Below are 19,025 nucleotides of genomic sequence, written 5' to 3'. Positions count from 1 at the left end.
CTTCGAGATTTAAGAAAGCAATCCATGAAATTGAAGTATTATTCATCTCAATTTTATTGGAAATAGGACTTTAGGATTCCTCACTTTAATGAGTTTTTTCTTCAAGATTTAAGGTATCAATCGTTGAAATTCAAGTATTATTTATCTCAATTTTATTGGAAATAGGACTTTAGGATTCCTCACTTTAATGAGTTTTTTCTTCAAGATTTAAGAAACCAATCCATGAAATTCAAGTATTATTTATCTCAATTTTATTGGAAATAGGACTTTAGGATTCCTGACTTTAATGAGTTTTTTCTTCAAGATTTAAGGTATCAATCGTTGAAATTCAAGTATTATTTACCTCAATTTTATTGGAAATAGGACTTTAGGATTCCTCACTTTAATGAGTTTTTTTTTCAAGATTTAAGGTATCAATCGTTGAAATTCAAGTATTATTTATCTCAATTTTATTGGAAATAGGACTTTAGGATTCCTCATTTTTCCCAAGGTAGGGGAAAATCCCAAACACTTTTGTTGGGAATCCCAGAACATTTTCCCATTTTAGGGGCTGAGTTAAGGGGGGAAAAAGGGGAAAACAGCACTGAAGAAACTCTGGAGAGGAAAGAGGGAGGATCTGGGAATGCAGCTCCCAAAGGGATGAGTTTTATTTGGGAAAAGTGTCCCAGGCAGGGCTGATCCAGGCACATAAACATTGGGAATTTGGACAATTCCTGGTTTTTGAGCTTCATCCGCTACAATGGAGTTGCTGTTTTCAATGCAGACATTTCCATCCAGCTGGAGCCTGATCCCAGATCCCCAAATCCATGGGAATTTATTCCTAGGAACAGTTTTAAAGTTATTTTTAGATCCTTTTATCAACCTCATGTCAGAAGTTTTTACAGAAAAACATCCCATGAAATTCCAGTTGGTTTTTAAACTTCATCCACTACAATGGAGATGCTTTTTTCTGTGCTGACCTTTTCCATGCAGACATTTCCATCCAGTTGGAATTTGATCCCAGATCCCCAAATCCATGGGAATTTATTCCTAGGAACAGTCTTAAAGTTATTTTTTGATCCTTTTATCAACCTCATGTCAGGAGTTTTTACAGAAAAAAAAAACCCCATGAAATTCCGTTTGGATTTTAAATTTCATCCACTACAACGAAGTCGCTGCTTTCTATGCTGAGCTTTTCCATGCAGAAATTTCCATCCGGTTGGACTTTGATCCCAGATCCCCAAATCCATGGGAATTTATTCCTAGGAACAGTCTTAAAGTTATTTTTAGATCCTTTTACCAACCTCATGTCAGGAGTTTTTACGGAAAAACATCCCATGAAATTCCGGTTCGTTTTAAAACTTCTTCCACTACAATGGAGATGCTTTTTTCTGTGCTGAGCTTTTCCATGCAGACATTTCCATCTGGTTGGACTCTGATCCCAGATCCCCAAATCCATGGGAATTTATTCCTAGGAAGTGTCTTAAAGTTATTTTTTGATCCTTTTATCAACCTCATGTCAGGAGTTTTTACAGAAAAAGAAATCCATTAAATTCCAGTTGGTTTTAAACTTCATCCACTACAACGGAGTCGCTGCTTTCTGTGCTGAACTTTTCCATGCAGACATTTCCATCCAGTTGGAATCTGATCCCAGATTCCCAAATCCATGGGAATTTGTTCACAGAAAGCATCTTAAGGCTGTTTTTAGATCTCTTTAAGGCCTCATTTAAATGAGAAATCTTTTACAGAACAAAAATCAATCCCATGAAGTTCAAATTGGGTTTTGAACTTCATCCACTACAATGGAGATGCTTTTTCAATGCAGACATTTCCATCCAGCTGGAGCCTGAACCCAGATCCCCAAATCCATGGGAATTTATTCCTAGGAAGAGTCTTAAAGTTATTTTTAGATCCTTATATAAACCTCACTTAAATGAGGAGTTTTACAGAAAAAACCCCAATCCCATGAAATTCCAGTTGGTTTTAAATTTCATCCACTACAATGGAGAGGCTTTTTTCCGTGCTGAGCTTTTCCATGCAGACATTTCCATCCAGTTGGAATTTGATCCCAGATCCCCAAATCCATGGGAAGTTATTCCTAGGAACAGTCTTAAAGTTATTTTTTGATCCATTTATCAACCTCATGTCAGGAGTTTTTACGGAAAACATCCCATGAAATTCCAGCTGGTTTTTAAATTTCATCCACTGCAACGGAGTCGCTGCTTTCTGTGCTGAGCTTTTCCATGGAGACATTTCCATCCAGTTGGAATTTGATCCCAGATCCCCAAATCCATGGGAATTTATTCCTAGGAAGTGTCTTAAGGTTATTTTTAGATCCTTTTATAAATCCACGTGAGGAGTTTTACAGAAAAAAACCCCAATCCCATGAAATTCCAGTTGGTTTTTAAACTTCATCCACTACAATGGAGATGCTTTTTTCTATGCTGAGCTTTTCCATGGAGCCATTTCCATCCAGCTGGAATTTGATCCCAGATCCCCAAATCCATGAGAATTTATTCCTAGGAAGTGTCTTAAACTTATTTTTAGATCCTTTTATAAACCTCACTTAAATGAGGAGTTTTACAGAAAAAAACCCCAATCCCATGAAATTCCAGTTGGTTTTTAAATTTCATCCACTACAATGGAGATGCTTTTTTCTATGCTGAGCTTTTCCATGGAGCCATTTCCATCCAGCTGGAGCCTGATCCCAGATCCCCAAATCCATGGGAATTTATTCCTAGGAAGTGTCTTAAAGTTATTTTTTGATCCTTTTATCAACCTCATGTCAGGAGTTTTTACAGAAAAAAAGAATCCCATGAAATTCCGGTTGGATTTTAAACTTCATCCACTACAACGGAGTCGCTGCTTTCTGTGCTGAGCTTTTCCATGCAGGCATTTCCATCCAGTTGGAATCTGATCCCAGATTCCCAAATCCATGGGAATTTGTTCACAGAAAGCATCTTAAGGCTGTTTTTAGATCTCTTTAAGGCCTCATTTAAATAAGAAGATTTTTACAGAAAAAAAAAATCAATCCCATGAGGTTCAAACTGGGTTTTGAACTTCATGTGCTACAATGGAGTTGCTTTTTCAATGCAGACATTTCCATCCAGCTGGAGCCTGATCCCGGATCCCCAAATCCATGGGAATTTATTCCTAGGAAGAGTCTTAAAGTTATTGTTAGATCCTTTTACCAACCTCATGTCAGGAGTTTTTACAGAAAAAAAATCCCATGAAATTCCAGTTGGATTTTAAACTTCATCCACTACAACGGAGATGCTTTTTTCTATGCTGACCTTTTTCAATGCAGACATTTCCATCCAGTTGGACTCTGATCCCAGATCCCCAAATCCATGGGAATTTATTCCTAGGAACAGTCTTAAAGTTATTTTTAGATCCTTTTATCAACCTCATGTCAGGAGTTTTTACAGAAAAAAGAATCCCATGAAATTCCGGTTGGATTTTAAATTTCATCCTCTACAATGGAGTCGCTGCTTTCTGTGCTGAGTTTTTCCATGCAGACATTTCCATCCGGTTGGAATCTGATCCCAGATCCCCAAATCCATGGGAATTTATTCACAGAAAGCACCTTAAGGCTGTTTTTAGATCTCTTTAAGGCCTCATTTAAATGAGAAGATTTTTACAGAACAAAAATCAATCCCATGAAGTTCAAATTGGGTTTTGAACTTCATCCACTACAATGGAGTCGCTGTTTTCCATGGAGACATTTCCATCCAGTTGGAATCTGATCCCAGATCCCCAAATCCATGGGAATTTATTCCTAGGAAGAGGCTTAAAGTTATTTTTGGATCCTTTTATCAACCTCATGTCAGGAGTTTTTACGGAAAACATCCCATAAAATTCCAGTTGGATTTTAAACTTCATCCACTACAACGGAGTCGTTGCTTTCTGTGCTGAGCTTTTCCATGCAGACATTTCCATCCAGTTGGAATTTGATCCCAGATCCCCAAATCCATGGGAATTTATTCCTAGGAAGTGTCTTAAGGTTATTTTTAGATCCTTTTATAAATCTCACTTAAATGAGGAGTTTTACAGAAAAAAACCCCAATCCCATGAAATTCCGGTTGGTTTTTAAACTTCATCCACTACAATGGAGATGTTTTTTTCTGTTCTGAGCTTTTCCATGGAGCCATTTCCATCTGGTTGGACTCTGATCCCAGATCCCCAAATCCATGAGAATTTATTCCTAGGAACAGTCTTAAAGTTATTTTTAGATCCTTTTATCAACCTCATGTCAGGAGTTTTTACAGAAAAAAAAATCCCATGAAATTCCAGTTGGATTTTAAATTTCATCCACTACAATGGAGATGCTTTTTTCTATGCTGAGCTTTTCCATGCAGACATTTCCATCCAGTTGGAATCTGATCCCAGATCCCCAAATCCATGGGAATTTATTCCTAGGAACAGTCTTAAAGTTATTTTTTGATCCTTTTACCAACCTCATGTCAGGAGTTTTTACAGAAAAAAAAATCCCATGAAATTCCGGTTGGATTTTAAATTTCATCCACTGCAATGGAGATGCTTTTTTCTATGCTGAGCTTTTCCATGGAGACATTTCCATCCAGCTGGAATTTGATCCCAGATCCCCAAATCCATGGGAATTTGTTCACAGAAAGCACCTTAAGGCTGTTTTTAGATCTCTTTAAGGCCTCATTTAAATGAGAAGATTTTTACAGAAAAAAAAATCAATCCCATGAAGTTCAAACTGGGTTTTGAAGTTCATCCGCTACAATGGAGTTGCTTTTTCCATGCAGACATTTCCATCCAGCTGGAATTTGATCCCAGATCCCCAAATCCATGGGAATTTATTCCTAGGAAGTGTCTTAAGGTTATTTTTAGATCCTTTTATAAATCTCACTTAAATGAGGAGTTTTACAGAAAAAACCCCAATCCCATGAAATTCCAGTTGGATTTTAAATTTCATCCACTACAATGGAGATGCTTTTTTCTATGCTGAGCTTTTCCATGGAGACATTTCCATCCAGCTGGAATTTGATCCCAGATCCCCAAATCCATGGGAATTTATTCCTAGGAAGAGGCTTAAAGTTATTTTTTGATCCTTTTATCAACCTCATGTCAGGAGTTTTTACAGAAAAAAGAATCCCATGAAATTCCGGTTAAATTTTAAATTTCATCCACTGCAACGGAGTCGCTGCTTTCTGTGCTGAGCTTTTCCATGCAGACATTTCCATCCAGTTGGAATTTGATCCCAGATCCCCAAATCCATGGGAATTTATTCACAGAAAGCATCTTAAGGCTGTTTTTAGATCTCTTTAAGACCTCATTTAAATGAGAAGTCTTTTACAGAACAAAAATCAATCCCATGAAGTTCAAAATGGTTTTTGAACTTCATCCACTACAATGGAGTTGCTTTTTCAATGCGGACATTTCCATCTGGTTGGAATCTGATCCCAGATCCCCAAATCCATGGGAATTTATTCCTAGGAACAGTCTTAAAATTATTTTTAGATCCTTTTATCAACCTCATGTCAGGAGTTTTTACAGAAAAAGAAATCCCATGAAATTCCAGTTGGTTTTAAACTTCATCCACTACAATGGAGAGGCTTTTTTCTATGCTGACCTTTTCCATGCAGACATTTCCATCTGGTTGGAATTTGATCCCAGATCCCCAAATCCATGAGAATTTATTCCTAGGAAGAGTCTTAAAGTTATTTTTAGATCCTTTTATCAACCTCATGTCAGGAGTTTTTACAGAAAAAAAAATCCATTAAATTCCAGTTGGATTTTAAACTTCATCCACTACAATGGAGAAGCTTTTTTCTGTGCTGAGCTTTTCCATGGAGACATTTCCATCCAGCTGGAATTTGATCCCAGATCCCCAAATCCATGGGAATTTATTCACAGAAAGCATCTTAAGGCTGTTTTCAGATCTCTTTAAGGCCTCATTTAAATGAGAAGATTTTTACAGAACAAAAATCAATCCCATGAAGTTCAAATTGGGTTTTGAAGTTCATCCACTACAATGGAATTGCTGTTTTCAATGCAGACATTTCCATCCAGCTGGAGCCTGATCCCAGATCCCCAAATCCATGGGAATTTATTCCTAGGAAGTGTCTTAAGGTTATTTTTAGATCCTTTTATAAACCTCACTTAAATGAGGAGTTTTACAGAAAAAAACCCCAATCCCATGAAATTCCAGTTGGTTTTTAAACTTCATCCACTACAATGGAGATGATTTTTTCTATGCTGACCTTTTCCATGGAGACATTTCCATCCAGTTGGAATTTGATCCCAGATCCCCAAATCCATGGGAATTTATTCCTAGGAAGAGTCTTAAAGTTATTTTTAGATCCTTTTACCAACCTCATGTCAGGAGTTTTTACAGAAAAAGAATCCCATGAAATTCCAGTTGGATTTTAAACTTTATCCACTACAACGGAGTCGCTGCTTTCTGTGCTGAGCTTTTCCATGCAGACATTTCCATCCAGTTGGAATTTGATCCCAGATCCCCAAATCCATGGGAATTTATTCCTAGGAAGAGTCTTAAAGTTATTTTTAGATCCTTTTACCAACCTCATGTCAGGAGTTTTTACAGAAAAAAAAATCCATGAATTTCCGCTTGGTTTTAGAACTTCATCCACTACAATGGAGAGGCTTTTTTCTGTGCTGAGCTTTTTCATGCAGAAATTTCCATCCAGTTGGAATCTGATCCCAGATCCCCAAATCCATGGGAATTTGTTCACAGAAAGCATCTTAAGGCTGTTTTCAGATCTCTTTAAGGCCTCATTTAAATGAGAAGATTTTTACAGAACAAAAATCAATCCCATGAAGTTCAAACTGGGTTTTGAAGTTCATCCACTACAATGGAGTTGCTTTTTCAGTGCAGACATTTCCATCCAGCTGGAGCCTGATCCCAGATCCCCAAATCCATGGGAATTTATTCCTAGGAAGAGTCTTAAAGTTATTTTTAGATCCTTTTATCAACCTCATGTCAGGAGTTTTTACAGAAAAAGAAATCCATTAAATTCCAGTTGGATTTTAAACTTCATCCACTACAACGGAGTCGCTGCTTTCTGTGCTGAGCTTTTCCATGCAGACATTTCCATCCAGTTGGAATTTGATCCCAGATCCCCAAATCCATGGGAATTTATTCACAGAAAGCATCTTAAGGCTGTTTTCAGATCTCTTTAAGGCCTCATTTAAATGAGAAGATTTTTACAGAAAAAAAAATCAATCCCATGAGGTTCAAATTGGGTTTTGAAGTTCATCCACTACAATGGAGTCGACCTTTTCCGTGCTGACCTTTCCCATGCTGATTTTTCCATGCTGATTTTTCCATGCTGATTTCCCATGCTGATTTTTCCATGCTGATTTTTCCATACTGACCTTTCCATGCTGATTTTTCCATGCTGATTTTTCCATGCTGATTTTTCCATTCTGATTTTTCCATTCTGTTTTTTTCATGCTGATTTTTCCGTGCTGATTTTTCCATGCTGATTTTTCCATGCTGATTTTTCCATGCTGATTTTTCCGTGCTGGTTTTTCCATACTGACCTTTCCCATGCTGATTTTTCCGTGCTGATTTTTCCATGCTGATTTTTCCATGCTGGTTTTTCCATGCTGATTTTTCCATGTTGACCTTTCCCATGCTGATTTTTCCGTGCTGAATTTTCCATGCTGATTTTTCCATGGTGATTTTTCCATGCTGATTTTTCCATGCTGATTTTTCCATGGTGATTTTTCCATGCTGATTTTTCCATGCTGATTTTTCCATGATGATTTTTCCATGATGATTTTTCCATGTTGACCTTTTCCATGCTGATTTTTCTGTGCTGATTTTTCCGTGCTGATTTTACCGTGCTGATTTTTCCATGCTGATTTTTCCATGTTGACCTTTTCCATGCTGATTTTTCCATACTGATTTTTCCGTGCTGAATTTTCCATGCTGATTTTTCCATGCTGATTTTTCCATACTGACCTTTTCCATGCTGATTTTTCCATGGTGATTTTTCCATGCTGATTTTTCCGTGCTGACCTTTTCCATGCTGATTTTTCCATGCTGATTTTTCCATGCTGATTTTTCCATGCTGATTTTTCCATGCTGATTTTTCCGTGCTGATTTTCCCGTGCTGATTTTTCCGTGCTGATTTTTCCATGCTGATTTTTCCATGTTGATTTTTCCATGTTGATTTTTCCATGCTGATTTTTCCGTGCTGATTTTTCCGTGCTGATTTTTCCGTGCTGATTTTCCCGTGCTGATTTTTCCGTGCTGATTTTTCCGTGCTGATTTTTCCGTGCTGATTTTTCCATGCTGATTTTTCCATGCTGATTTTTCCATGCTGATTTTTCCATGCTTATTTTTCCGTGCTGATTTTTCCGTGCTGATTTTTCCATGCTGATTTTTCCATGCTGATTTTTCCATGCTGATTTTTCCGTGCTGACCTTTCCCATGCTGATTTTTCCATGCTGACCTTTCCCATGGACCTTTTCCATGCTGATTTTTCCATGCTGATCTTTTCCATGCTGATTTTTCCATGCTGACCTTTCCCATGGACCTTTTCCATGCTGATTTTTCCACGCTGATTTTTCCGTGCTGATTTTTCCGTGCTGATTTTTCCGTGCTGATTTTTCCATGCTGATTTTTCCATGCTGATTTTTCCATGCTGATTTTCCATGCTGATTTTTCCATACTGATTTTTCCATGGTGATTTTTCCATACTGACCTTTTCCATGCTGATTTTTCCATGCTGATTTTTCCATGCTGACCTTTCCCATGCTGATTTTTCCATGCTGATTTTTCCATGCTGATTTTTCCATACTGACCTTTCCCATGGTGACCTTTTCCATGCTGATTTTTCCGTGCTGATTTTTCCGTGCTGATTTTTCCGTGCTGATTTTTCCGTGCTGATTTTTCCATGCTGATTTTTCCATGCTGACCTTTCCCATGCTGATTTTTCCATGCTGATTTTCCCATGCTGATTTTTCCATACTGATTTTTCCATGCTGATTTTTCTGTGCTGATTTTTCCACGCTGATTTTTCCATGCTGATTTTCCCATGCTGATTTTTCCATGCTGATTTTTCCGTGCTGATTTTTCTGTGCTGATTTTTCCGTGCTGATTTTTCCGTGCTGATTTTTCCATGGTGACCTTTCCCATGGTTACCTTTTCCATGCTGATTTTTCCATGCTGATTTTTCCATGCTGACCTTTCCCATGCTGATTTTTCCATACTGATTTTTCCATGCTGATTTTTCCGTGCTGATTTTTCCGTGCTGATTTTTCCATACTGACCTTTCCCATGGTGACCTTTTCCATGCTGATTTTTCCGTGCTGATTTTTCCATGCTGATTTTTCCAAGCTGACCTTTTCCATGCTGATTTTTCCGTGCTGATTTTTCCGTGCTGATTTTTCCATGCTGATTTTTCCGTGCTGATTTTTCCATGCTGATTTTTCCGTGCTGAGCTTTTCCATGCTGATTTTTCTGTGCTGACCTTTTCCATACTGACCTTTCCCATGGTGACTTTTCCATGCTGAGTTTTCCGTGCTGATTTTTCCATGCTGATTTTTCCATGCTGATTTTTCCGTGCTGATTTTTCCATGCTGATTTTTCCATGCTGACCTTTTCCATGCTGATTTTTCCATGCTGATTTTTCCATGCTGATTTTTCCATGTTGACCTTTTCCATGCTGATTTTTCCCATGCTGATTTTCCCATGCTGATTTTCCCATGCTGATTTTTCCGTGCTGATTTTTCCATGCTGATTTTCCCATGCTGACCTTTTCCATGGTGATTTTTCCGTGCTGATTTTTCCATACTGACCTTTTCCATGCTGACCTTTCCCATGCTGATTTTTCCGTGCTGATTTTTCCATGCTGATTTTTCCATGCTGATTTTTCCATGCTGATTTTTCCGTGCTGATTTTTCCATACTGACCTTTTCCATGCTGATTTTTCCATACTGACCTTTCCCATGCTGATTTTTCCATACTGACCTTTTCCATGCTGATTTTTCCATGCTGATTTTTCTGTGCTAATTTTTCCATGCTGATTTTTCCGTGCTGATTTTTCCGTGCTGATTTTTCCGTGCTGATTTTTCCATGCTGATTTTTCCATGCTGATTTTTCCGTGCTGATTTTTCCATGTGCCCCCGGCAGGTTTGGGATCTGCCTGGTCCCGCGGCGCTCCGAGGATCGCTACGACTGCTACAAGTGCCACTGGTACCAGGGCAGGATGAGGGGCTATGGAATCTGTGAGTAAGTAAAATCCAGGATGGATTCCAGGGAAAAGGGGGAAACGCTCCCTGAAATCTTTGCAGCCCGGTCTGGAAATGCTTTGTGGGCATTTAGAATTCCAGAATTGCTTGGGAGCCTAAGGATGATCCCATTCCATGGCAGGGACACCTCCCACTGTCCCAGGGTGCTCCAGCCTGGCCTTGGACATTCCAGGGATCCAGGGCAGCCACAGCTGCTCTGGGAATTCCATCCCAGCCAGGAATTCCCAATCTCCCACCCATCCCTGCCCTCTGGCACTGGGAGCCATTCCCTGTGTCCTGTCCCTCCATCCCTGTCCCCAGTCCCTCTCCAGCTCTCCTGGAGCCCCTCCAGGCCCTGCCAGGGGCTCTGAGCTCTCCCTGGAGCTTCTCCTCTCCAAACTCCTCTGTCAAACTTTAAAAATTCTCTACAAATTCATTTCTCACAGATGGGAATGAAGTGACATGAAATCTTGGAATGGTTTGGGTTGGAAGGAACCTCAAGGATCATCCAGTGCCACCCCCAGCCATGGGCAGGGACACCTCCCACTGTCCCAGGCTGCTCCAAGCCCTGACCAGCCTGGACCTGGAAATCCAGGGGCAGCCCCAGCTGCTCTGGGGATTGTATTCCAGGGCCTGCCCACCCTCACAGGAACAATTCCCAATTCCCAATCTCCCACCCATCCCTGCCCTCTGGCACTGGGAGCCATTCCCTGTGTCCTGTCCCTCCATCCCTGTCCCCAGTCCCTCTCCAGCTCTCCTGGAGCCCCTCCAGGCCCTGGAAAGGGCTCTGAGGTTTCCCTGGAATTTTCTCCTCCGAGGTCACCCCAAATGCTTTGGCTGCTGGGGTGCCCCCGGTTCCTGCTCATCCCTATCCCAGATTTCTCCATGCCAAGTGGGACAGACCCAACATTCCAGCTGGGATAGACCTGTCCTCCAACCCGGATGTTCTGCTCCTCCGTTCAACTCCGAGCTGTCCTTCCCAGAGGGACCAGTTGGGAACGGTTTGGTGGTGGCCACCACAAAGAGCAGGATCCAAGCTTGGCCTCCTTCCCATGGATCCGATTTTCCAGCCTGGATTCACCAGATTGTCCTGTGCCCAGGCTGGTGTGAGGTCAATTCTTGAGTTTCCCATGGATCTGATTTTCCAGCCTGGATTCACCAGATTGTCCTGTGCCCAGGCTGGTGAGAGGTCAATTCTTGAGTGGCCTCTCCCAGGAGAACTCCAAGCCCATGTGTTGAATCCTTGGATAATTTGGGAAGCTCTGGAGTGTCCGGTTTGGGTGATGCACGTTCCCAACAGCAAACAAGGATCCAAATTCAGCACTGCCAGAAAAATCTCTGGAATATTTTGAGATGGATGAGCCTGATCTCCTCACTGCCCTGGTTTTCTGCTCCAGGAGTAGCTGTCGAACATTCCCAGGCTGGAATTGCGCCCCTCTTCCTGCAGGTACGGGAATGACCTGGTCTACAAGGGCTACTTCAAGGACAACGCGCGCCAGGGCTTTGGGATCCTGGAGAACTTCTCGGCTGAGCACCCCTTCAGATACACGGGACACTGGGAAAACGACAAAAAGAGCGGATACGGAGTCTGGGACGACAAGGAGAGGTAAGGTGGGATGGATCTGAGGATCTGAGGTGTGGCAATGTTGAGTTTGCACCCCAACAAGGGAACAGATGAGAATCTTGGCTCCGTGTTTCAGAAGCTGATTTATTATTTTATGATATATATTATATTAAAAGAAAATGACATATTTAAACTACACTAAAAGAATAGAAGAAAGGATAGCAAGGAATAGAAAGGAGTGAAAATAAAATCTTGTGACTGACCAGAGTCCGAGCCAGCTGACTGTGATTGGCCATTGATTAGAAACAACCACATGAACCAATCCCAGATGCACCTGTTACATTCCACAGCAGCAGATAATCAATGTTTGCATTTTGTTCCTGAGGCCTCTCAGCTTCTCAGGAGACAAATCTTCGCAAAATAATTTGTCATACAATATGTCCGTGACACAGGGGTGTGGTTATTAATTGTTGTGGTTATTAATTGCTGTTATTAATTGTTGTGGGTCCCCAGAACGAGGGAAGAGATGGGAATTTTTCTCCATGTTTCAGACGGCTGATAAATTACTGCATTACTACATTACTACACAATATTACATTACAATGTATTATATGTTATTTTATATATAGTACATATAATATTATGTATAATATAACATATAATATATAATGTATAATGTATAATATATAATATATAATATATAATATGTAATATGTAATATATAATATATAATATATAATACATAATATATATTATACAATATATATTATACTATGTATAATATACAATATATATTATATATATTATATATAATACATTATATACATTATATGTATAGTATATAATATATATGATATATGCCATATAATATATTATATTTTTATATATAATCCATTATATATTATAATATATAATATGACAATATATACTATTATCCTATTATATAATCCTATTATATTATATTGTATTATATATAATATATTGTTATTGATATTGTATATTATATTATATATTATATATATACAATATACATATAGTATTTATATATATATTATATAATATTATATATAGTATATATATAATACAATATATATGTATTGTATATATTGATTTTAATATTATATATTATATATATACAATACATATCTATTGTATTATATACTATATCCTATTATGTTATATTGATATATTAAAACTATACTATATTAAAACTATACTATATAACTATATTAAAAGAATAGAAGAAAGGATAGCAAGGAAAAGAAAGGAATGAAAATAAAATCCTGTGAGTGCTCACAGCCTGGACACAGGGGGCTGCCATTGGTCAGGAAGTAAAAACAATTTCCCGTGCTGGGTGTAAACAATTCTCCAAATCCCATCCCAAAGCAGCAAAACGTGGAGAAGCTGGAACTTCCCAGCTTCTCAGGAGAAAATATCCTGGCAAAAGGATTTTTTATAAAATATGTCCAGGACATGGGACAGCGTTGGGTTTGGTGGGATGAATCCTGGAGACGTGGGATGGATGGCTGGAATTCCTTGGGAAACGTCCCTGGAGCTGAGTTTGTGTGGGACAGCCAGCCCGGGGCGTGGTGTCAGGGAAACCCACCCAGAGCAGGACAAATCCGACGGATGGAGAGCTGGGAAAAGCGGGAACGTCCATCCCCCGGGATCTCCTTGTGTTCCAGGGGAGAGAGGTACATCGGGATGTGGCTGGACGACCACAGACACGGAGAGGGCATCGTGGTGACGCAGTCGGGGCTCTGCTACCAGAGGACATTCCATGCGGATAAAATGGTGGTGAGTCCGAGATTTCCATGGGATCTGGGAATCTCTGGGATGGGGAATTCACCACGGAGGGTGAGATTGAGGTTTCATTCCCAAATTCATCCTGGAGGACAAGGAGGGGTTGGAGATCAGAGGTTTCAAACATTCCCGAATCCATCCTGGAGGACAAGGAGGGGTTGGAGATCAGAGGTTTCATTCCCAAATTCATCCTGGAGGACAAGGAGGGGTTGGAGATCAGAGGTTTCATTCCTGAATCCATCCTGGAGGACAAGGAGGGGTTGGAGATCAGAGGTTTCATTCCCAGGAGGACAAGGAGGGGTTGGAGATCAGAGGTTTCAAACATTCCTAAATTCATCCTGGAGGACAAGGAGGGGTTGGAGATCAGAGGTTTCATTCCCAGGAGGACAAGGAGGGGTTGGAGATCAGAGGTTTCATTCCTGAATCCATCCTGGAGGACAAGGAAGGGTTGGAGATCAGAGGTTTCAAACATTCCCAAATTCATCCTGGAGGACAAGGAGGGGTTGGAGATCAGAGGTTTCAAACATTCCCAGATTCATCCTGGAGGACAAGGAGGGGTTGGAGATCAGAGGTTTCATTCCTGAATCCATCCTGGAGGACAAGGAGGGGTTGGAGATCAGAGGTTTCATTCCTGAATCCATCCTGGAGGACAAGGAGGGGTTGGAGATCAGAGGTTTCAAACATTCCCAGATTCATCCTGGAGGACAAGGAGGGGTTGGAGATCAGAGGTTTCAAACATTCCCGAATTCATCCTGGAGGACAAGGAGGGGTTGGAGATCAGAGGTTTCAAACATTCCCAGATTCATCCTGGAGGACAAGGAGGGGTTGGAGATCAGAGGTTTCAAACATTCCCGAGTTCATCCTGGAGGACAAGGAGGGGTTGGAGATCAGAGGTTTCATTCCCAGATTCATCCTGGAGGACAAGGAGGGGTTGGAGATCAGAGGTTTCATTCCCAGGAGGACAAGGAGGGGTTGGAGATCAGAGGTTTCATTCCTGAATTCATCCTGGAGGACAAGGAGTGGTTGGAGATCCAAGGTTTCAAACATTCCAGATTCATCCTGGAGGACAAGGAGGGGTTGGAGATCAGAGGTTTCATTCCCGAGTTCATCCTGGAGGACAAGGAGGGGTTGGAGATCAGAGGTTTCATTCCCAAATTCATCCTGGAGGACAAGGAGGGGTTGGAGATCAGAGGTTTCATTCCTGAATTCATCCTGGAGGACAAGGAGGGGTTGGAGATCAGAGGTTTCATTCCTGAATTCATCCTGGAGGACAAGGAGGGGTTGGAGATCAGAGGTTTCATTCCCAGATTGATCCTGGAGGACAAGGAGGGGTTGGAGATCAGAGGTTTCAAACATTCCCAAATTCATCCTGGAGGACAAGGAGGGGTTGGAGATCAGAGGTTTCATTCCCAAATTCATCCTGGAGGACAAGGAGGGGTTGGAGATCAGAGGTTTCATTCCCAGATCCATCCTGGAGGACAAGGAGGGGTTGGAGATCAGAGGTTTCAAACATTCCCAGGGGTTGGAGATCAGAGGTTTCAAACATTCCCAAATTCATCCAGGAGGACAAGGAGGGGTTGGAGATCAGAGGTTTCATTCCCGAATTCATCCTGGAGGACAAGGAGGGGTTGGAGATCAGAGGTTTCATTCCCAAATTCATCCAGGAGGACAAGGAGGGGTTGGAGATCAGAGGTTTCAAACATTCCCAGATTCATCCAGGAGGACAAGGAGGGGTTGGAGATCAGAGGTTTCATTCCCGAATTCATCCTGGAGGACAAGGAGGGGTTGGAGATCAGAGGTTTCAAACATTCCCAAATTCATCCTGGAGGACAAGGAGGGGTTGGAGATCAGAGGTTTCATTCCCAAATTCATCCTGGAGGACCAAGAGGGGTTGGAGATCAGAGGTTTCAAACATTCCCAAATTCATCCAGGAGGACAAGGAGGGGTTGGAGATCAGAGGTTTCAAACATTCCCAGATTCATCCTGGAGGACAAGGAGGGGTTGGAGATCAGAGGTTTCAAACATTCCCAGATCCATCCTGGAGGACAAGGAGGGGTTGGAGATCAGAGGTTTCATTCCTGAATTCATCCTGGAGGACAAGGAGGGGTTGGAGATCAGAGGTTTCATTCCTGAATTCATCCTGGAGGACAAGGAGGGGTTGGAGATCAGAGGTTTCATTCCCAGATTCATCCTGGAGGACAAGGAGGGGTTGGAGATCAGAGGTTTCAAACATTCCCAGATCCATCCTGGAGGACAAGGAGGGGTTGGAGATCAGAGGTTTCAAACATTCCTGAATTCATCCTGGAGGACAAGGAGGGGTTGGAGATCAGAGGTTTCAAACATTCCCAAATTCATCCTGGAGGACAAGGAGGGGTTGGAGATCAGAGGTTTCATTCCTGAGTTCATCCTGGAGGACAAGGAGGGGTTGGAGATCAGAGGTTTCATTCCTGAGTTCATCCAGGAGGACAAGGAGGGGTTGGAGATCAGAGGTTTCATTCCCAAATTCATCCTGGAGGACAAAGGGGTTGGAGATCAGAGGTTTCATTCCCGAGTTCATCCTGGAGGACAAGGAGGGGTTGGAGATCAGAGGTTTCATTCCTGAATCCATCCTGGAGGACAAGGAGGGGTTGGAGATCAGAGGTTTCATTCCCAGATTCATCCTGGAGGACAAGGAGGGGTTGGAGATCAGAGGTTTCAAACATTCCCAGATTCATCCAGGAGGACAAGGAAGGGTTGGAGATCAGAGGTTTCATTCCCAGATTCATCCTGGAGGACAAGGAGGGGTTGGAGATCAGAGGTTTCATTCCTGGATTCATCCTGGAGGACAGAGAGGGGTTGGAGATCAGAGGTTTCAAACATTCCCAAATTCATCCTGGAGGACAAGGAGGGGTTGGAGATCAGAGGCTTCAAACATTCCCAAATTCATCCTGGAGGACAAGGAGGGGTTGGAGATCAGAGGTTTCATTCCTGAATTCATCCTGGAGGACAAGGAGGGGTTGGAGATCAGAGGTTTCATTCCTGAGTTCATCCTGGAGGACAAAGAGGGGTTGGAGATCAGAGGTTTCATTGCTGAATTCATCCTGGAGGACAAGGAGGGGTTGGAGATCAGAGGTTTCATTCCTGAGTTCATCCTGGAGGACAAAGAGGGGTTGGAGATCAGAGGTTTCATTCCCGAATTCATCCTGGAGGACAAAGAGGGGTTGGAGATCAGAGGTTTCAAACATTCCTGAATTCATCCAGGAGGACAAGGAGGGGTTGGAGATCAGAGGTTTCAAACATTCCCAAATTCATCCTGGAGGACAAGGAGGGGTTGGAGATCAGAGGTTTCATTCCCAGGAGGACAAGGAGGGGTTGGAGATCAGAGGTTTCAAACATTCCCAAATTCATCCTGGAGGACAAGGAGGGGTTGGAGATCAGAGGTTTCATTCCTGAATTCATCCTGGAGGACAAAGGTGTTGGAGATCCAGGAAAGGTTCTGCTCCCAGCAGGTTCTCCAGGATGGACATTCCCAAGGCAATGGGCACATTCCAAAGGCCACCAGAGCTCCAGGAATGTTTGGAAAACTCTCCAGGCCAGGATGGGATTTTTGGGATCTCTGTGCAAGGCCAGGGTTGGATTTGGATCCTCATGGGATCTTCAGGATTTTCCATGATTTTCCCATAATCGTGGTTTGGAAGAACGAGGTTTTGTTTCTTCTCCCCATTCCAGAGGGATTGGTGGGATTTTGGGAAGGAATTCCCTGTGGGAAAGGGATCCAAAAGGATCCAAATCCAACTCCTGGTGGCACTGGAGGCATCCCAAGAATTCCCAGAAAATGGATTGGAGTGGTTGGGATGGAATTCCCAGAGATTTGGGGCAGCCCCTGGAATGTCCAAGGCCACCTTGGATCCATCCCTGCCCACGGATCCTGAAGGTTCCTCCCAGCCCAAACCATTCCAAGAATTCCAGAACATTCCACCTTTCCTAGAAATCCTGAAATCCCGAATTTTTCCACTCATCCAGTTCATGGAACGTTGGGAATTTGGTGGGGAAAGCGAAGGGAAAGGCATTGGAATAAAAACATCCATAAAAAAACACCAACCCTAAAAAATCCATCCTTAAAAAAAACCCAACAACAACCCCACTCCCAATTCCTCAGTTAGGGAAAATGGGTTTATTGGGTTTTATGAGATATTTTTGAGTTTTTGGGATTATTTTTCTCTTTTTTGGGGTTTTTTTTATTGGGTTTTATGGGACAGTTTTGATGTGGTTTTTGGGGTTTTTCTCTCTTTTTTGGGTTTTTTTTTAGGTTTTATGGGACAGTTTTGATGGAGTTTTTGGGGTTTTTTTATTTTTGGGTTCTTTATTGCCTTTATGAGACTTTTTTGGTTGTGGTTTTGGGATTTTTCTTTTCTCTTTTTGGGGTTTTTTAATTGGGTTTTATGGGACAATTCTGATGGAGTTTTTGGGTTTTTTTTGGGGGGGTTCTCTATTGGGTTTTATGAGACATTTTTAGTTTTGGGATCTTTTTTTCCTTTTTGGGGTTTTTTTATTGGGTTTTATGGGACAATTTTGGTTGCGGTTTTGGGATCTTTTTTTTTTTTTTGGTGGTTTTTGATTGGGTTTTATGGGACAATTTTTGGGGTTTTTTTCTCTTTTTTGGGGTTCTTTATTGGCTTTTATGAGACATTTTTGGTTGCGGATTTGGGATTTTTTCTTTCTCTTTTTGGGGTTTTTAATTGGGTTTTATGGGACAATTTTGATGGATTTTTTGGGGGTTTTTTTGGGGTTCTTTATTGGCTTTTATGAGACATTGTTGGTTGCAGTTTTGTGATTTTTTCTTTTTCTTTTTGGGGTTTTTAATTGGGTTTTATGGGACAATTCTGATGTAGTTCTTGGGGTTTTTTTCTCTTTTTTGGGTTCTTTATTGGCTTTTATGAGACATTTTTGGTTGCAGTTTTGGGATTTATTTTTTCTTTTTGTGTTTTATTTATTAGGTTTTATGGGACAATTTTGATGGAGTTCTTGGGATATTTTTTTCCCTTTTTTGGGGTTCTTTATTGGGTTTTATGAGACATTTTTGCTTGCGGTTTTGTGATTTTTTCTTTTTCTTTTTGGGTTTTTTTAATTGGGTTTTATGGGACAATTTTGATGGATTTCTTGGGTTTTTTTCCTGTTTTTTGTGGTTCTTTATTGGCTTTTATGAGACATTTTTGGTTGCGGATTTGGGATCTTTTTTTTTTTCTTTTTGGATGTTTTCTATTGGGTTTTATGGGACAATTTTTGGTTTTTTTTTCTCTTTTTTGGGTTCTTTATTGGCTTTTATGAGCCATTTTTGGTTGCGGTTTTGGGATTATTTTTCTCTTTTTTGGGGTTTTTTATTGGGTTTTATGGGACAATTCTGATGGATTTTTTGGGGTTTTTTTTGGGTTCTCTATTGCCTTTTATGAGACATTTTTAGTTTTGGGAT

The 19,025-nt window shown here is 41.1% G+C and overlaps 1 protein-coding gene across 8 annotated transcripts in view; it reads left to right on the top strand.

Annotated features, from left to right (window-relative positions):
• Positions 1 to 19,025, top strand: part of ALS2CL (ALS2 C-terminal like) — a 146,607-nt gene that overhangs the window by 72,880 nt on the left and 54,702 nt on the right. For 7 of the 8 annotated variants that reach the window (XM_074536117.1, XM_074536024.1, XM_074535982.1 and 4 more), the window contains 3 exons: positions 10,112 to 10,210; positions 11,657 to 11,815; positions 13,459 to 13,570. In XM_074536117.1, the coding sequence (XP_074392218.1) occupies positions 10,112 to 10,210; positions 11,657 to 11,815; positions 13,459 to 13,570 (370 nt within the window). The remainder of the gene's footprint in view (positions 1 to 10,111; positions 10,211 to 11,656; positions 11,816 to 13,458; positions 13,571 to 19,025) is intronic. The other variant, XM_074535926.1, reaches the window with a different exon arrangement.

Source organism: Zonotrichia albicollis, chromosome 1 (assembly GCF_047830755.1).
Source record: "Zonotrichia albicollis isolate bZonAlb1 chromosome 1, bZonAlb1.hap1, whole genome shotgun sequence".
NCBI lineage: Eukaryota > Metazoa > Chordata > Aves > Passeriformes > Passerellidae > Zonotrichia > Zonotrichia albicollis.
This window is presented reverse-complemented; position numbering and strand designations above follow the sequence as displayed.